The 15,952-nt window shown below is 43.8% G+C and overlaps 1 protein-coding gene across 2 annotated transcripts in view; it reads left to right on the plus strand.

Annotated features, from left to right (window-relative positions):
• Positions 1–15,952, plus strand: part of SCLY (selenocysteine lyase) — a 40,753-nt gene that overhangs the window by 12,253 nt on the left and 12,548 nt on the right. For both annotated transcript variants that reach the window (XM_025403942.1, XM_025403943.1), the window contains 3 exons: positions 8,836–8,963; positions 9,172–9,336; positions 10,361–10,467. In XM_025403942.1, the coding sequence (XP_025259727.1) occupies positions 8,836–8,963; positions 9,172–9,336; positions 10,361–10,467 (400 nt within the window). The remainder of the gene's footprint in view (positions 1–8,835; positions 8,964–9,171; positions 9,337–10,360; positions 10,468–15,952) is intronic.

Here is a 15,952-nt window from a genome sequence, read left to right on the forward strand (position 1 = left end):
TGTATATATCTTCTTTGGAAAAATGTCTATTAAAGTCCTTGCTCGTATTTTAATTGGATGACTTGTCTTTTTATTGAGTTGTAAGCGTTCTTTATATATGCTTGATACAAGTCCCTTATCAGACAGATGATTTGTAAATATTTTCTCTCATTCCGTGGGTTTGCTCTTGCTCTCATGGTATCCTTTAGAGAACAAAAACTTTTCATTTTGGTGAAGTCCATTTTTGTTGTTGTTGTTCCTTGTGTCATATGTAAGAAGATTTTGTCCTACCCAAAGTCATGAAAATGTACTCCTATATTTTCTTCTAAGAGTTTTATAGTTTTAGCTCTTACATTTAAATCTGTGGTACATTTTGAGTTAATTTTGTGTGTGGTGTGAGGGAGGAATCCAAATTTACTTTTTTTGCATGTGGACATCCAGTTGTTCCAGCACATTTGTTGAAAAGACTCTTCTTCCATGGATGGTCTTGGCACCCTTATTGAAAATCAGTTGACCATAATATGTGAGGGTTTATTTCTTGACTGTCAACTCTATTCCATTTACCTATATTTCTATTCTTAGATTGGTACCAAACTGTTATGATTACTGTAGCTTTATAGTAAGTTCTGAAATAGGAAAGTAGGAGTTCTCCAAATTTGTTATTTTTTAATATTGTTTTGGCTATTCTGCATGTTGAAATCTCAAAAGAATTTTAGGATAAGCTTGTTAATTTCTGCAAAAAGTCTAGCTAGGAGTTTGATAGGGATTGAATTGAATGTGTAGATGAATTTGGTCAGTATTGCTACCGTAACAATATTGTTTTCCAATCCATTAACATGTGATGTCTTTATATTTACTTTAATTTCTTCCAGCAATTTTTGCAATTTTCAGGATTTTTTGCACTTTTGTTAAATTTATCCTTAAGTGTTTTATTCTCTTGATACTATTGTAGATGGAATTGTTTTCTTATTTCACTTTTGGATTGTTCATTGCTAATATATGTAAATGTAGTTGACCCTTGAACAGCATGGGTTTGAACTCTGTGGGTCTACTTATATGTGGGTTTTCTCCTTCTCTACTGTCTCTATGACTTTAGGATCAACCCCTCTTCTTCCTCCTCCTCAGCCTACTCATTGTGAAGATGATGAAGATGAAGACCTTTATGATGATCTGCTTCCACTTAATTAATAGTAAATATATTTTTTATTCCTTATGATTTTCTTAGTATTTTTTCTAGCTTTATTGTGAGAATACAGCATATAATATATAATATACAAAATATGTGTTAATCAAGTGCTTATGTTATCATTTAGGCTTCTAGTCAACAGTAGGTTATTTGTTGGTTAAGTTTGTGGGGAGCTGGCTGGGTGTGGTGGCTCACACCTGTAATCCCAGCAATTTGGAAGGCCAAGGGGATACGGATCACTTGAGGTCAGGAGTTTAAGAACAGCTTGGCCAACATGGCAAAACCCCATCTACTAAAAATACAAAATTAGCCGGGCATGGTGGCACCTGTAATCCCAGCTACTTGGGAGGCTGAAGCAGGATAATCACTTGAACCCAGGAGGCAGAGGCTGTAGTGAGCTGAGATGGTGCCACCATGCACCAGCCTGAGCGACAGAGCAAGACTCCATCTCAAAAAATAAAAATAAAAATAAAAAGTTTTAGAGGAGTCAAAAGTTAGACACGTATTTTCAACTGCATGAGTTGCGCCACGCCCCTAACCCTCACATTGTTCAAGGGTCAACTGTACAGTTGATTTTGTATGTTACTCTTGTATTCTGCAACTTTGCTGAATTTATTAGTTCTAATTGTTAGTCTTTTTTTTTTTTTTTTTTTTTTTTTTTTGAGGCAGAGTTTCACTCTTGTTGCCCATGCTGGAGTGCAATGGAATGATCTTGGCTCCTGCAACCTCCGCCTTCTGGGTTCAAGCAATTCTCCTGCCTCAGCCTCCTAAGTAGCTGGGATTACGGCATGTACCACCATGCCCAGCTTATTTATTTTGTTATTTTTAGTAGAAACGGGGTTTCACCATGTTGGTCAGGCTGGTCTCGAACTCCTGACCTCAGGTGATCACCCAAACCTTGGCCTCTCAAAGTGTTGGGGTTACAGGCGTGAGCCACCATGCCCAGCCTAATTGTTAGTTTCCATAGTTTTTTAATGGATTCCTTAGGATTTTCTATATAGAGGGTCATATCATCTACAACTAGAGATAGTTTTACTTCTTGTTGTCCAACTTGTATTTCTTTAATTTTATTTTCTTGTCTGATTGCCTTGGCTAGGACCTCCATACAATGTTGAGTAGAAGTGGCCAAAGTGGATATCCTTATCTTACTGCTGATTGTAAGGGAAAGCATTCATTCTTTCATAATTTCATATACTGTTAGCTGTGGGTTTTTAGATGGCCTTTATCAGGGTGAGGAAGTTCCCTTCTGTGCTTGGTTTGTTGGGTGTTTTTATCATGAAAGGGGTATTGGATTTTGTTAAATGCTTTTTCTGCATTTATTGAGATGATCATGTGGGTTTTTGTTCTTTATTCGGTTTGTAATGTTGTATTACCTTAACTAATTTTTGGGTGTTAAACCATTTAATCCTTTTCATATGTTTTTAGATTTAGTTCACTATTATTTTGCTGAAGATTTTTCTGTCAGTATTCATAAGAGGTATTAGTCTGTAGTTTCCTTGTGGTGTCTTTGTCTAGTTTAGTGTCAGGGTGAAACTTGCCCCATATAAATCATGGGGAGTGTTCCCTCCTCTTCTGTTTTTTGGAAGGGTTTGTGAAGACTTGGTTTTCATTCATCTTTAAATATTTGAGAGTTTGCCAATGACAACATCTGGGCCTGGGCTTCTCTCTGTGGAGAATTTTCAAGTTGCTGATTCAGTCTCTTTACTTTTTATAGGTCTGTACAGGCTGTATCTCTTTTGAGTCATTTTCAGTTGTTTGTGTCCTTCTAGGAATTTGTGCATTTCATTCGTTACCTAATTTTATTGGCATACCATTGTTTATAGTAGTCTCTGGTAATGCTTTTTTATTTCTGTAAGATTTATATATCCCTTTCATTTTATTCTTTTTTTTTCTCTTGATCAATTTAGTAATTTTATTCTTTTTTTTCTCTTGATCAATTTAGTTAAGATTTATCTTTTTTAAACTCTTTAAAGAACTAACTTTTGATTTTCCTGTGTTATTTTTGTAGTCTCTATTTTATTAATTTCTACACCAATCTTTATTAACCCATTTATGCCGGAGGTTGCAAGTTTTTTTGTGTGTGAAAAATCAGACCTTGGCAATAACCTTGAGCAGTAGGATATAAATAACTCCCACAAGCTTAGCGTTCCAATAATGGAACACTAGGCATAAATAGGTTCTTTCTACTTGTTTTAGGTTTGATTTGTTCCTTTTTTCCAGTGTCTTAAGGTGTCTTAGTTATGATTTGAAAAAAAATTTTTTTTTTGAGACAGAGTCTTACTGCTCAGGCTGAAGTGCAGTGACGCAATCTCAGCTTACTGCAACCTCTACCTCCCAGACTTGAGCAATTCTCGTGCCTCAGCCTCCCAAGTAACTGGGATTACAGGTGTGTGCACTACCGCATCCGGCTAATTTTTGTATTTTTAGTAGAGACAGGGTTTTGCCATGTTGGCTGGGCTTGTCTCAAACTCCTGACCTTAAGTGACCCACCCACCTTGGCCTCCCAAAGTGCTGGGATTACAGGTGTGAGCCACCACGCCTGTACCTTCTTTTTTAATGTAGGCATTTACAGATATAAATTTCCCTCTAAGCACTGCTTTAACTACATTCCACATGTTTTAGTATGTTGTGTCTTCATCTCCATTCATCTCAGAAAGTATTTTCTAGTGTCCCTTGTGATTTTTTTCTATGACCCATTAGATATTTAAGAGTGTATTGTTTAATTTCCATATGTTTTTTTAATTTCTAAGTTTTTTTTCTGCTAGTGATTTCTAATTTTCTTCCTTAAGAGCTAGAAAATACTTTGATTTAAATTCTTTATTTTTTTTTATTTTGTAGCCTAGCCATATAGTCTATCTGAGAGTATATGTCAAGTGCACTGAAGGATAATGTATGTTCTGCTGTTGTTGGGTGGAGTGTCTTGTAGATGTCTATTAGGTCTACTTAATTTATAGTGTTAGTCAAGTCTTCTGTTCCCTGTTCCCTTGTTAAAATTCTGCCTAGTTGTTGTATCCATTATTGAAAATGTGATTTTGAATGATCCTGCTATTATTAATTGGTTGTCTGATTAATAGTTGATCACACTATTAATCAGTTTCTCCCTGCAAACCTGTCAGCTTTTGCTTCATGTATTTTGGTGCTCTATTGTTAGGTGCATATACATTTATATTTGTTATGTATTATGGATGAACTGGTTCTTTTATCATTATAAAATGTCCATCTTTATCTCTAGTAACTTTTTTTAAGTCCCTTTTATTTTATGTAAGTATAGTCATTCCAACTGTCTTATGGTTGCTGCTAGCATAAATATCTTTTTCCATCCTTTTACTTTTAATCCGTATATGTCTTTAAATCTGACATGTTGTAATACAGTGTAAGAGACATATTGTGGCTTTAAGATTAATGATAGCCATAGGCCCATGCAAACGTCTTGCAGGGCTGACACTGTGTGTCAATTAGCGGTATGACGCAACATGGCCTAGGGATTTCCAGCCCTGGCTGGGGAATTTCCAGGAGGTAAGACCACCTCAGCATAGATGGAACTCTCGTAAACCATAAATACAAAGCTTACCCTTACCAAAATAGCTTAACTCCCTTACGGAAGAGAAACCTGATAAATGACCTGGACTAAATACAAGATAAGAACGGGGAAGAATCCCTGAAACTCTGAGAATGCTCTCCGGACAGAGACCCTCCGGGTCAGGCAGTCATGATATCTGAATGTATCTGACCCTTGCCACCTGCCTGCTCCTGCTAGCTATCTTGTAAGAGCGCTGCCAGAATAAACTGCTTGAACATCACACAGCATCTAAGACTTATCTTTGATGTGAATAATACGAAAAGGGAAAAGTCACCTTTGGGGAAGGTTAACTAGGCCCACCCCAAGAGCCCTGAGCAGGACACATGGGTCTCCTGTAGATTCTTTTCTTGTTTTGTTTTGTTTTGTTTTTTAGACAGAGTCTCACTCTGTCGCCCAGGCTATGGAGTGCAGTGGCACAATCTCAGCTCACTGCAACCTGCGCCTCCTGGGTTCAAGCCATTCTCCTGCCTCAGCCTCCCGAGTAGCTGGGACTACAGGCACCCGCCATCATGGCCGGCTAATTTTTGTATTTTTGGTAGAGACGGGGTTTCACCGTGTTGGCCAGGCTGACCTTGAACTGATCTCAGGTGATCCATCAGCCTCGGCCTCCCTAAGTGCTGGGATTATAGGCGCGAGCCACTGCACCTGGCCAGTTCTTTTTAAATCTAGTCTGGCAACCTCTGCCTTTTTATTAGATTGTTTAATCATTCACACATAATGTTACTATTGACATAGTTGGATTACCACCTATATTTTTACTTTTTGTTTTCTAGATGTCTCATATATTTTTTGTTTTCTTTTCCCCGTTTACTGTTTTCTTTTGCATTAACGAATATTTTCTAGTTTAACATCAAAATTCATTAGTGCTTTTTTCACTTTTTAAATTATTTCCTTAGTAGTTATCAAGGGCTTACTATATACGTATAAACTTATCAGTATTTACTTCAGATTTATACTAACTTAATTCCAGAAAGACGTAGAAATGTTACTCCTATACAGTTCTGTTCCTTCTTCTTTTTTGTGCTTTTATTGTTACGGGTGTTACATCTATATATGTTACAAACTCAACAGTGCATTGTTACAAATATCTTTTTTTTTTTTTTTTGAGACAGTCTTGCTCTGTCACCCAAGCTGGAGTGCAGTGGTGCAATCTTGGCTCACTGCAACCTCCACCTCCCAGGTTCAAGTGATTCTCATGCCTCAGCCTCCCAAGCAGCTGAGATTACAGGCATGTACAATCAGGCCCATCTAATTTTTGTATTTTTAGTAGAAACAGGATTTTTCCAGGTTGGACAGGCTGATCTTGAACTCCTGGCCTAAAGTGATCTGCCCACCTTGGCCTCCCAAAATGCTGGGATTACAGGCATGAGCCATGCACCCAGCCACAAATATCATTTTAGTTAATTTCCTGCCTTTTCCCTCCCCTCCCTTCCCCTCCCTTCCCCTCCCCTCCCCTTCCCTCCCCTCCCCTCCCCTCTTTCCTCTCTTTTCTTTTCGACAAGATTCCACCCTGTCACCCAGGCTGGAGTTCGGTGTCACGATCACAACTCACTACAGCCTCAACTTCCCAGGCTCAAGTGATCCTTCCACCTCAGCTGCCCTAGTAGCTGGGACTACAGGCATATCCCATCACACCCAGCTGATTTTTTATTTTTTGTGCAGATAAAGTGTCCTGACGTTGCCCAGACTGGTCTTGAACTCCTGGGCTCAAGTGATCCTCCTGCCTTGGCCTCCCAAAGTGCTTACAGGCATGAGCCACTGCCCCTGGCCAATTTCATGTCTTTTAAGGAAGCTAAGGGAAGAAAGAACAAGTGTATGTTTATAGATTTTGTTCGAGTAACCTTCTTAGTTGCCTTTTCACATTATCTTCATTTGTTCCATGGATCTGAATTATCATCTGGTGTCTTTTCCTTAATAGACAATTCTGCTGTCTCCTACCTCCTTTGTGCTGTTCTCATGAAATATTGTGTTATAGCCCTAACAAAATAATTATATACATGTCACTTTATACAGTTGCTTTTAAATCAGTTGAGAGAAGCAATATACAGTTACACTGCCCTTTTTTCCCTTTATTTTTTTGAGACAGAATCTCTTGTGCGGATTTCAAGATACTTTCTCTGTCTTTGGCTTTCAACATTTTCATTATCATGTGTCTGGGAGTGAATGTCTTTGTGTTTTATCCTACCTGGAATTCATTTAGCCTCTTGGGTGTGTAGATTAATGTTTTCCATCATATTTGAGACATTTTCAGCCGTTATTTTTCAGAGATGTTTTCTGCCCCTTTCTCTTGCTCCTGCCCTTCTGCTACTCCTGTTTTCCATGTTTGGTGCCTTATGGTGTCCCACATTTCTCTGAGGCTCTGTTTATCTTTCTCATGTTTTTCCTCTCTTATATTTGGATTTCATAATCTCTGTAAATCTACCTTCATGTTGAGTAAATGTATTTTCTGCCAGTTCCAACAAACTCTTGAGCCCTTCCAGTGAACTTTTCATATCGGTTGTACTTTCCAACTCCACGATTTCCTTTTGGTTCTTTTTCATAATTTCTCTCTTGGTTATCTTGAGGACTCTCTGTGTGATGAGCCACTGTCATCATACTTTATCTCTTTAAGTACAGTTGCAGGCAGTTTTTATCGCTTGCCTTTTTTCCTGCTTTTCCACACACTGAAGATACCAGTTAGAATTATTTCAGTTTTCCTGTTCCTGGGATTGCTTCTGTGTGATCTAGAATCAGTCATTTACCTGTTCATCCTGGTTTTTCCTCAGACTTCGGGATCCTGGATTGTTCCTGTGGATGGAGGAAGCATTTCGTTGTTTGATGTAGGGGCTAGGGAGGGCTCATCTCCAACTCTCAGTGCGTTTCCCCAGGAGGTGTCTCCCAGGAAGGGAGGGCCCACAGTGGGCGCTGCATAAGGTAGTGGCAGCGGACCCCGCCCACTTTTCTCTGTGACTTCCCTGGACAGAGCTGCTTTTGCTTTGCTCCTCTGAGTCCCCTAGCAGATGCCTCAAGCTCTTCCCCATTTTCTGGATCGTTCCCCCAGACAAGGAGCCTGCCTTGTGCCTGTCGTTTCTCTCTGGGCGTGTGGCGCTGTCTCAGTCTGAGGTCAGTGCCTCTGCTGCTGACTTGGTGTACGGGAGCAGGGAGTGCTCGGACATTGGGACACTGTCCTCTGCCGGCCCTGGTAGCTGGCCCCTGCCCTGCGCTTCCCGCTGTCCACCCTGAACTTGCATGGCCACTGGATCCTTTCAGATTTGCCTTTAAGTATTCTCTTCACTGTTAATTTAATGCCATCATCTTGCTACATTTTAGGGACTCCTCAAAATTCCTAGTCCACATATCTCACCGCTCCCCCTTTTATTTGAGACAGTGCATTACTGTGTCACCCAGGCTGGAGTGCAGTGGCATGATTACCCTATGTTGCCCAGGCTGGTCTTGAACCCCTGGGCTCAAGCAGTCCGCTCACCTCGGCCTCCCAAAGTGAGCCACTGTGCCCGGCCAGATACCCTTTGTTGGTGTTTTGATTTGATTCTTATTCGGAGAAGTGGCTGTTTTCTCTTTCATTTCAGTAGGACCCTGAGCGGGCAGTGGATACATTTGTTTTTCACCATTTTAAACTCAAAGGACTAAAGCTAAATAATGTCGTCTCCTCTGCTCATTTTCCATCCGTAGTAGTGAGACTGTCAGTGCCTGGGGCAACGCCTGGCGCGTAGGAGTGGCTTCATCAGCACTGGCTGGGTGCCGAGCACATGGCAGTGAAGTGCTGTGTGCTAGGACCCTCCCCTAAAGCAAGAGCCTGTGTCCCTGTTGCCACTTCCCCTTCGGTCCCTGTAGAAGCAGAAAGGCACATAGGTTCCACGACACAGATCCACCCACTGCAGCCACGTTAAAGACACGTTCACATTGAAGCACCCGACAGTGACGCTGGGCGAATGATGATGGGCGGCTTATATTCTTCTTTATAGTCTTCTGAACTTGGACAACAATTTACTTTTATAATTGTAGAAAACTGTTTTGTTAAGCTCTGTTGGAATACAATTTTGAGAGGAATCAATTTGTGCAACTTAGTTCGGTACCCATGTTTGTTTCCCAGCGGTCACCTTTGTCCCTGTGTCCAAGGTGAGCGGGCAGGCAGAGGTGGATGACATCCTTGCAGCTGTCCGCCCGACCACACGCCTTGTGACCATCATGCTGGCCAACAATGAGACCGGCGTTGTCATGGTGAGTCAGCCTTTGTTTCTCTTTAAGGAGAGCTCATGGGGAAGAACAGCGGCTTAGACTCATGGCGTTTCAGGTTTCCCAGCTCTGGCTTCTCCCATTTCTCTGTTCACTTTGATAACATTTGGCCTGTGCTCACTACTCCTGATTTCTGTCATTCAGTTTTCATCAAATCGGAGCAACATACTCAACTGTTTCCTTTCCCCGTCAGCCTGTCCCTGAAATCAGTCAGCGCATTAAAGCCCTGAACCAGGAACGGGTGGCAACTGGGCTGCCTCCCATCCTCATGCACACAGATGCTGCACAGGCCTTGGGGAAGCAGCGCGTGGATGTGGAGGACCTGGGCGTGGACTTCCTTACCATCGTGGGCCACAAGGTATGTTTGCAGAGGCCTCCTCCCTCTGTGGGCAGAGTCTGCTGCGCAGGTGGCTGTTCACTGCTCGGTCCGTAAGCCTCACTGCCCGCTGTGAGCCAGGCCTTGGGGGCACTGCGAGGAGCAACATGGGATCCCTGTCCTCAGGAACTTTAAGAGAGGAGCCCCACATGGCCAGCAGGCCAAGTTGAATGCCATGGCAGGGATGATGGGGGTGCCCAACCCACATAGGGCAGGGTGGGGCGGTGGACCAAGCTAGGGGAGGAGACGTTGAGATCTCAGGGAAGTAAGGCAGGGGGTTCTGACAGGCGGCGAGTGTCTGCAGCGGACAGAGCATATGCAGAGGGTGTGGGGTAGAAGATGTGGGGACAGGAAATTGTTGCTTTCTCTAATGTGATTTCAGATGCGGCTCCTCAACAAAAACTTACCAGCTATCTTTAAGGTGGGAGTATGGGGGAAAGAGTTAACAGTGAAGACCCTTCTGAAAATTTTGCACATCTTTCTGACAGCTTACCAGGGCCTGAGATATTTTTAGTACTCAATTCTGAAGCACAGTCCTCAGCTGGTTTCCAAAGGAGTATCTGTGGTGGCCTGACACTCTGGCACTCCAGAGTTCTGCATTGTGTCAGTTGGAAACGTGGAATCATTTGCAGGAAAGGCCGCGGCCAACTGCTGGTTCCAACTCCTCTCTATTTATGCATTCTCTTTCTCTTTTTTTTTTAAACCGTGATCCATATGATTTGAGATCCTTGTACAAATTCTATCACATGATGTGCGAGGGAGAGCTGCCTGCCACAGAGCTGGGCACGAGAGTCCAGCACCTGCGCTGCCTCCTAGGTTGGGATTCCACCCTGCCCCGAAGGCTTTTGTGACTCTGCATGTCAAAAGGGGTGACCCTCAGAGGCGCCCCAAGGAAGCACTGTGCGTCGCAGAGCATTTCTCCTGTGTGCCTCTAGGCACTTAGCATGTCTACAGAGTAGGTCCTTGGAAAGTTCCTGTTGAATAAATGACCAACTTTTCCTTCCAGTTTTATGGTCCCAGGATTGGCGCACTTTATGTACGAGGACTTGGTGAATTGACCCCTCTCTACCCTATGCTGTTTGGAGGTGGACAAGAACGGAATTTCAGGCCAGGGTAAGGCAGAAAGTTAACAAGGTCTCTGACCTACTGACCGTGTCATTTGTAGAGCAGTAACATTGTAAAGAAACATGGCGCCATTTCTCTGTCTCGTGGAGGCTCTGTAGCAGTGTCCACAGTGCTGCTGTCAGAACTGACCCCACTGACTGATTTCACACCGAGGACTTACAGGACCTGCGGTCTCTTTGGGAATGATTGAAAGCAATGAAGGAAATCTCTGTTTCTTTTAACTGCTCCAACGCATCCAATTCCCCTTGTAATTTTGGCCCAGCCCACTGAAGAGATAACTGTTGGACCCTTCATGGCTGAGGCCTGCTGCTGTTTTAACTTCGGGGCCACACAGAAGCACCCTGGTCTCCTTTCTGATAGCTCCTGTGTCCCCTCTAGGTACAGTGACGTGAACTGGGAAATTAGTTGTTGTCCCCACTACACCTTGTGTTAGAAACTTATTAACAAGAGGCAGAAACATTAACAGCATAGAGGTGGAGGTGGAGGTGGAGGAGGTGAGGTGAGTTCCCAGGTTTTCTTCTCACCTTATATATCCCACACTTAGTGCTGGAGAAGCTGGCAAACCTGAAATGCCAGTAAGGGCAGACACAAATTGCCCCAACCAAAGCCTGTCCTCTCTAGTCAGTGGACCAGGAAAGGAATGGCCTAGTAAGACAGAAGACTTGTAGACAACACCTGCTTTACTACAGCCAGATGCTACAGGGGATATTGTGCGGCCACGCCTATCCACGCCTGCAAAGATGGAGCGGGAAGCCCAGACTTCCGCCCATACAGGCTGTAACAAGGCGTCCCACACCGCCCCCGGGTGTGTCAAGAAGGCCAAGTAGAGAACCAGGACTTAGGCACCCCCACCATAGTGTCAGCAGAGACCATATAGGGATCTTGGACCCACACCTGTCAGTCACAGGGAGTGTCCTCCCATAGGGTGTCAACATTAGCCAAGTAAAAAATCTAGACGTTGACCAGACATAGGCTCATGCCTGTAATCCCAGCACTTTGGGAGGCCGAGGTGGGCAGATCACTTGGGGTCAGGAGTTTGAGACCAGCCTGGCCAAGATGGTGAAACCTTGTCTTTACTAAAAATATGGAAATTAGCCAGGTGTGGTGGCGCATGCCTGTAATCCCAGCTACTTGGGAAGCTGAGGCAGGAGAATTGCTTGAACCTGGGAGGCTGAGGTTGCAGTGAGCCGAGATGGCACCACTGTACTCCAGCCTGGGTGACAGAGCGAGACTTTGTCTCAAAAAACAAAAGGCCAGGCACGGTGGCTCACACCTGTGATCCCAGCACTTTGGGAGGTCAAGGCAGGCAGATCACAAGGTCAGGAGATCGAGACCATCCTGGCTAACACGGTGAAACCCCATCTCTACTAAAAGTACAAAAAATTAGCCAGGCGTGGTGGTACATGCCTGTAGTCCCAGCTACTTGGAAGCTGAGGCAGGAGAATCACTTGAACCCAGGAGGCGGAGGTTGCAGTGAGTCAAGATCGCACCACTACACTCCAGCCTGGGTGACAGAGAGACTCCATTTCAAAAAAAAAAAGAAAAAAGAAACCTAGACTTCTACTTCCAGTTGGCAGTAATGAATGGCATACCCCTTCTCCTGCCAGCGCAACGTCAGAAAATGCCAGCCAAGACAGAAAGGTTGAATAAGATCCAGATTCTCATAATGTAAGGCAAAAATGTCCAGGTTTCAAGTGAAAATCATTCATCATACCAAGAACTAGAAAGGTCTCGAACTGAATGAACAATAATAATACATGCCTGCACTAAGATGATGACGTTAAAATTATCTAACAAATATTTTACAGCAGACACAGTAAACATGCTTCAATGAGAAATTGTGAACACACTTGAAACAAGTGAAACAAACTGTCAGCAAAGAGAAGGACAACATAAAAGAACTAAATGAAAATTGGAAATTGTAGAACTAAGAACTGCAGTAGCCAAAATATAAAGCTCAGTGGATGGGCTTAATAGAAAAATAAGAGGACAGGGAAGGAAATCTGTGAGCTGAAAGACAGAACAATAGAAATTCAGACCACAGAGAAGAAAGAGAGTGGGGCTTCGGCCGGGCATGGTGGCTCACACCTGTAATCCCAGCACTTTGGGAGGCCGAGGGGAGCAGATCACGAGGTCAGGAGATCGAGACCATCCTGGCTAACACAGTGAAACCCCATCTCTACTGAAAAAAAAAAAAAAAAAAAATAGCCTGTCTTGGTGGCATGTGCCTGTAGTCCCAGCTACATGGGAGGCTGAGGCAGGAGAATCCCTTGAACCTGGGAGGCAGAGGTTGCAGTGAGCCGAGATCGTACCACCGCACTCCAGCCTGGGCAACAGAGCGAGACTGTGTCTCAAAAAAATAATGGGATTTAAAATAGAGCTGCAGGGACCTGTGAGACGATAACAAATGATACAACATTCATTTCATTGAAATCCCCTGAAACAGAGAAAGATAACAGCCTGCAAAGGTACTTGAAGAAATAATGGCTAAAAACTTTCCTGAATTTGGCAAGAGACATAAACGTACAGAATCAAGAAACTGAGCAAACCCCAAATAGCATAAACCCAGAGAAATCCATGCCAGAGACATATGATTAGACTTCTAAAAATGAAAGAGAGAATTCTTGAAAGCAGTCACAGAAAGATGACATTTCACCAATAAGGGAAAAAGAATTTGAATGACAGTGGTCTCATCAGAAACCAGAAAGACCAGAAGAAAGGGGGACAATTATTTTTCTTCAAGTGCTCAAAGAAAACCATCAAGCCGGAATCCTGTACCCAGTGAATGTATCTTTCAGGAATGAAGAAGTAATCAGAATATTCTCAGATGAAGGAAAACTAAGAATTTGTCACCAAATAGAATAGGCTTTCCTTCTCCTTTAGAGTTTTCTGAATTATGTTTGATAGCATAAGCAAAACTCATAGCAGTATCTCCTGTGGTTCAAAATGTACATAAAGCACATATTTAAGATAATTATAGAAAGACAAAGTAAAGGAACATGAAAGGAGATGAGGTCTGTGCTTCACTAGAACTTTCAAAAAGACAACACAGGCTGGCACGGTGGCTCACACCTATAATCCCACTGCTTTGGGAGGCCAAAGCAAGAGGATTGCTTGAGGACAGGAGTTCAGGACCAGCCTGGGCAACATAGCAAGATCTCATCTCTAAAAAAAATTCAGCCGACATGGCAGTGCATGCCTGTAGTCTCAGCTACTCAGGAGGCTGAGGGGGGAGGATCACTTGAGCCCAGAAATTCGAGGCTGCAGTGAGCTATGATCACGCCATTGCACTCCAGCCTGGGCAACATAGCAAGATCTCATCTCTAAAAAAATTTTTTTTTTTTTTTTTTTTTTTTTTTTTTTTGAGACAGAGTCTCGCTCTGCCGCCCAGGCTGGAGTGCAGTGGCCTGATCTTGGCTCACTGCAAGCTCCGCCTCCTGGGTTCACGCCATTCTCCTGCCTCAGCCTCCCGAGTAGCTGGGACTACAGGCGCCCGCCACCTCGCCCGGCTAGTTTTTTTGTATTTTTTAGTAGAGACGGGGTTTCACCGTGTTAGCCAGGATGGTCTCGATCTCCTGACCTCGTGATCCGCCCGTCTCGGCCTCCCAAAGTGCTGGGATTACAGGCTTGAGCCACCGCGCCCGGCCAAAAAATTTTTTTTAATTAGCCGACATGGCAGTGCGTGCCTGTAGTCCCAGCTACTCAGGAGGCTGAGCGGGGAGGATCACTCAAGCCCAGAAGTTCGAGGCTGCAGTGAGCTATGACCACACCATTGCACTCCAGCCTGGGCAACAGAGCAAGAGCCTGTCTCTTTAAAAAAAAAGGCTGGGCACAGTGGCTCAAGCCTGTAATCCCAGCACTTTGGGAGGCCGAGACGGGCAGATCACGAGGTCAGGAGATTGAGACCATCCTGGCTAACACGGTGAAACCCCGTCTCTACTAAAAAATACAAAAAACTAGCTGGGCGAGGTGGCGGGCGCCTGTAGTCCCAGCTACTCCGGAGGCTGAGGCAGGAGAATGGTGTAAACCCAGGAGGCGGAGCTTGCAGTGAGCTGAGATCCGGCCACTGCACTCCAGCCCGGGTGACAGAGCGAGACTCCGTCTCAAATAAATAAATAAAAAGACAGTATTGGCCAGGCATAGTGGCTAACACCTGTTATCCCAGCACTTTGGGAGGTCAAGGCGGGCGGATCACCTGAGGTCAGGAGTTCAAGACCAGTCTGACCAACATGGAGAAACCCCGTCTCTATTAAAAATACAAAATGAGCTGGGCGTGGTGGCTCAAGCCTGTAATCCCAGCACTTTGGGAGGCTGAGACGGGCAGATCACTAGGTCAGGAGATCGAGACCATCATGGCTAACATGGTGAAACCCCGTCTCTACTAAAAAATACAAAAAACTAGCCGGGCGAGGTGGTGGGCGCCTGTGGTCCCAGCTACTCGGGAGGCTGAGGCAGGAGAATGGCGTAAACCCGGGAGGTGGAGCTTGCAGTGAGCTGAGATCCGGCCACTGCACTCCAGCCTGGGCGACAGAGCCAGACTCAGTCTCAAAAAAAAAAAAAATACAAAATGAGCCAGGTGTGGTGGCACATGCCTGTAATCCCAGCTACTAGGGAGGCTGAGGCAGGAGAATCACTTGAACCTGGGAGGCAGAGGTTGTGGTGAGCCGAGATTGCACCATTGCACTCCAGCCTGGGCAACAAGAGTGAAACTCCGTCTGGAAAAAAACAAAACAAAACAAAACATTAGCTGGGCGTGGTGGCTCACATTTCTAATCCCAGCACTTTGGGAGGCCAAGGCACGTAGATTGCTTGAGGCCAGGAGTTCAAGACCAGCCTGAGCAACATGGTGAAATCTTGTTTCTACAAAAAGAAAAATGCTGTATGTGGTGGCACAGGCCTGTAGTCTCAGCTACTTGGGAGGCTGAGATAGATGGTAGGATTCCTTGAGCCCAGGACAGACCTCTATGAAGACTAACCAAAAAAACAGAGAAGTTATAACATCAGGAATGAAACAAGGAGTATCACTCCAGGCCCTGCAGCCATCAAAAGGATAAGAAGGGAATGACACAAACAGCTCTACACATAGGAAGTTGACAACTTAGATGAAACTGACCACTTCCTCAAAAAGCACAAACCACCACAACTCACTTGATATAAAATAGGTCATTTGAATAGCTCTATAACATTAGGAAATTGAACTTATAGCTTTAAAACTCCACAAAGAGAAGTCTTCAGGCCCAGTGGTTTCACTAGAGAATTCTATCGAAGAATTCTTTGTTTAAAGAAGAATTAACATTTCTATACAGTCTCTTCCAGAAAATTAAGAGGAAGGACAACTTCCCAGTTCATTTTATGAACCTAGATCCTGATACTAAAACCAGGTAAAGACAGTACAAAAAAATCCTTTACAGCCCAACATCATCATGAATTTTGATGCAAAAAATATTTAACAAAATGTCTACAAATAGAATTC

This window comes from Theropithecus gelada, chromosome 12 (genome assembly GCF_003255815.1).
Source record: "Theropithecus gelada isolate Dixy chromosome 12, Tgel_1.0, whole genome shotgun sequence".
NCBI lineage: Eukaryota > Metazoa > Chordata > Mammalia > Primates > Cercopithecidae > Theropithecus > Theropithecus gelada.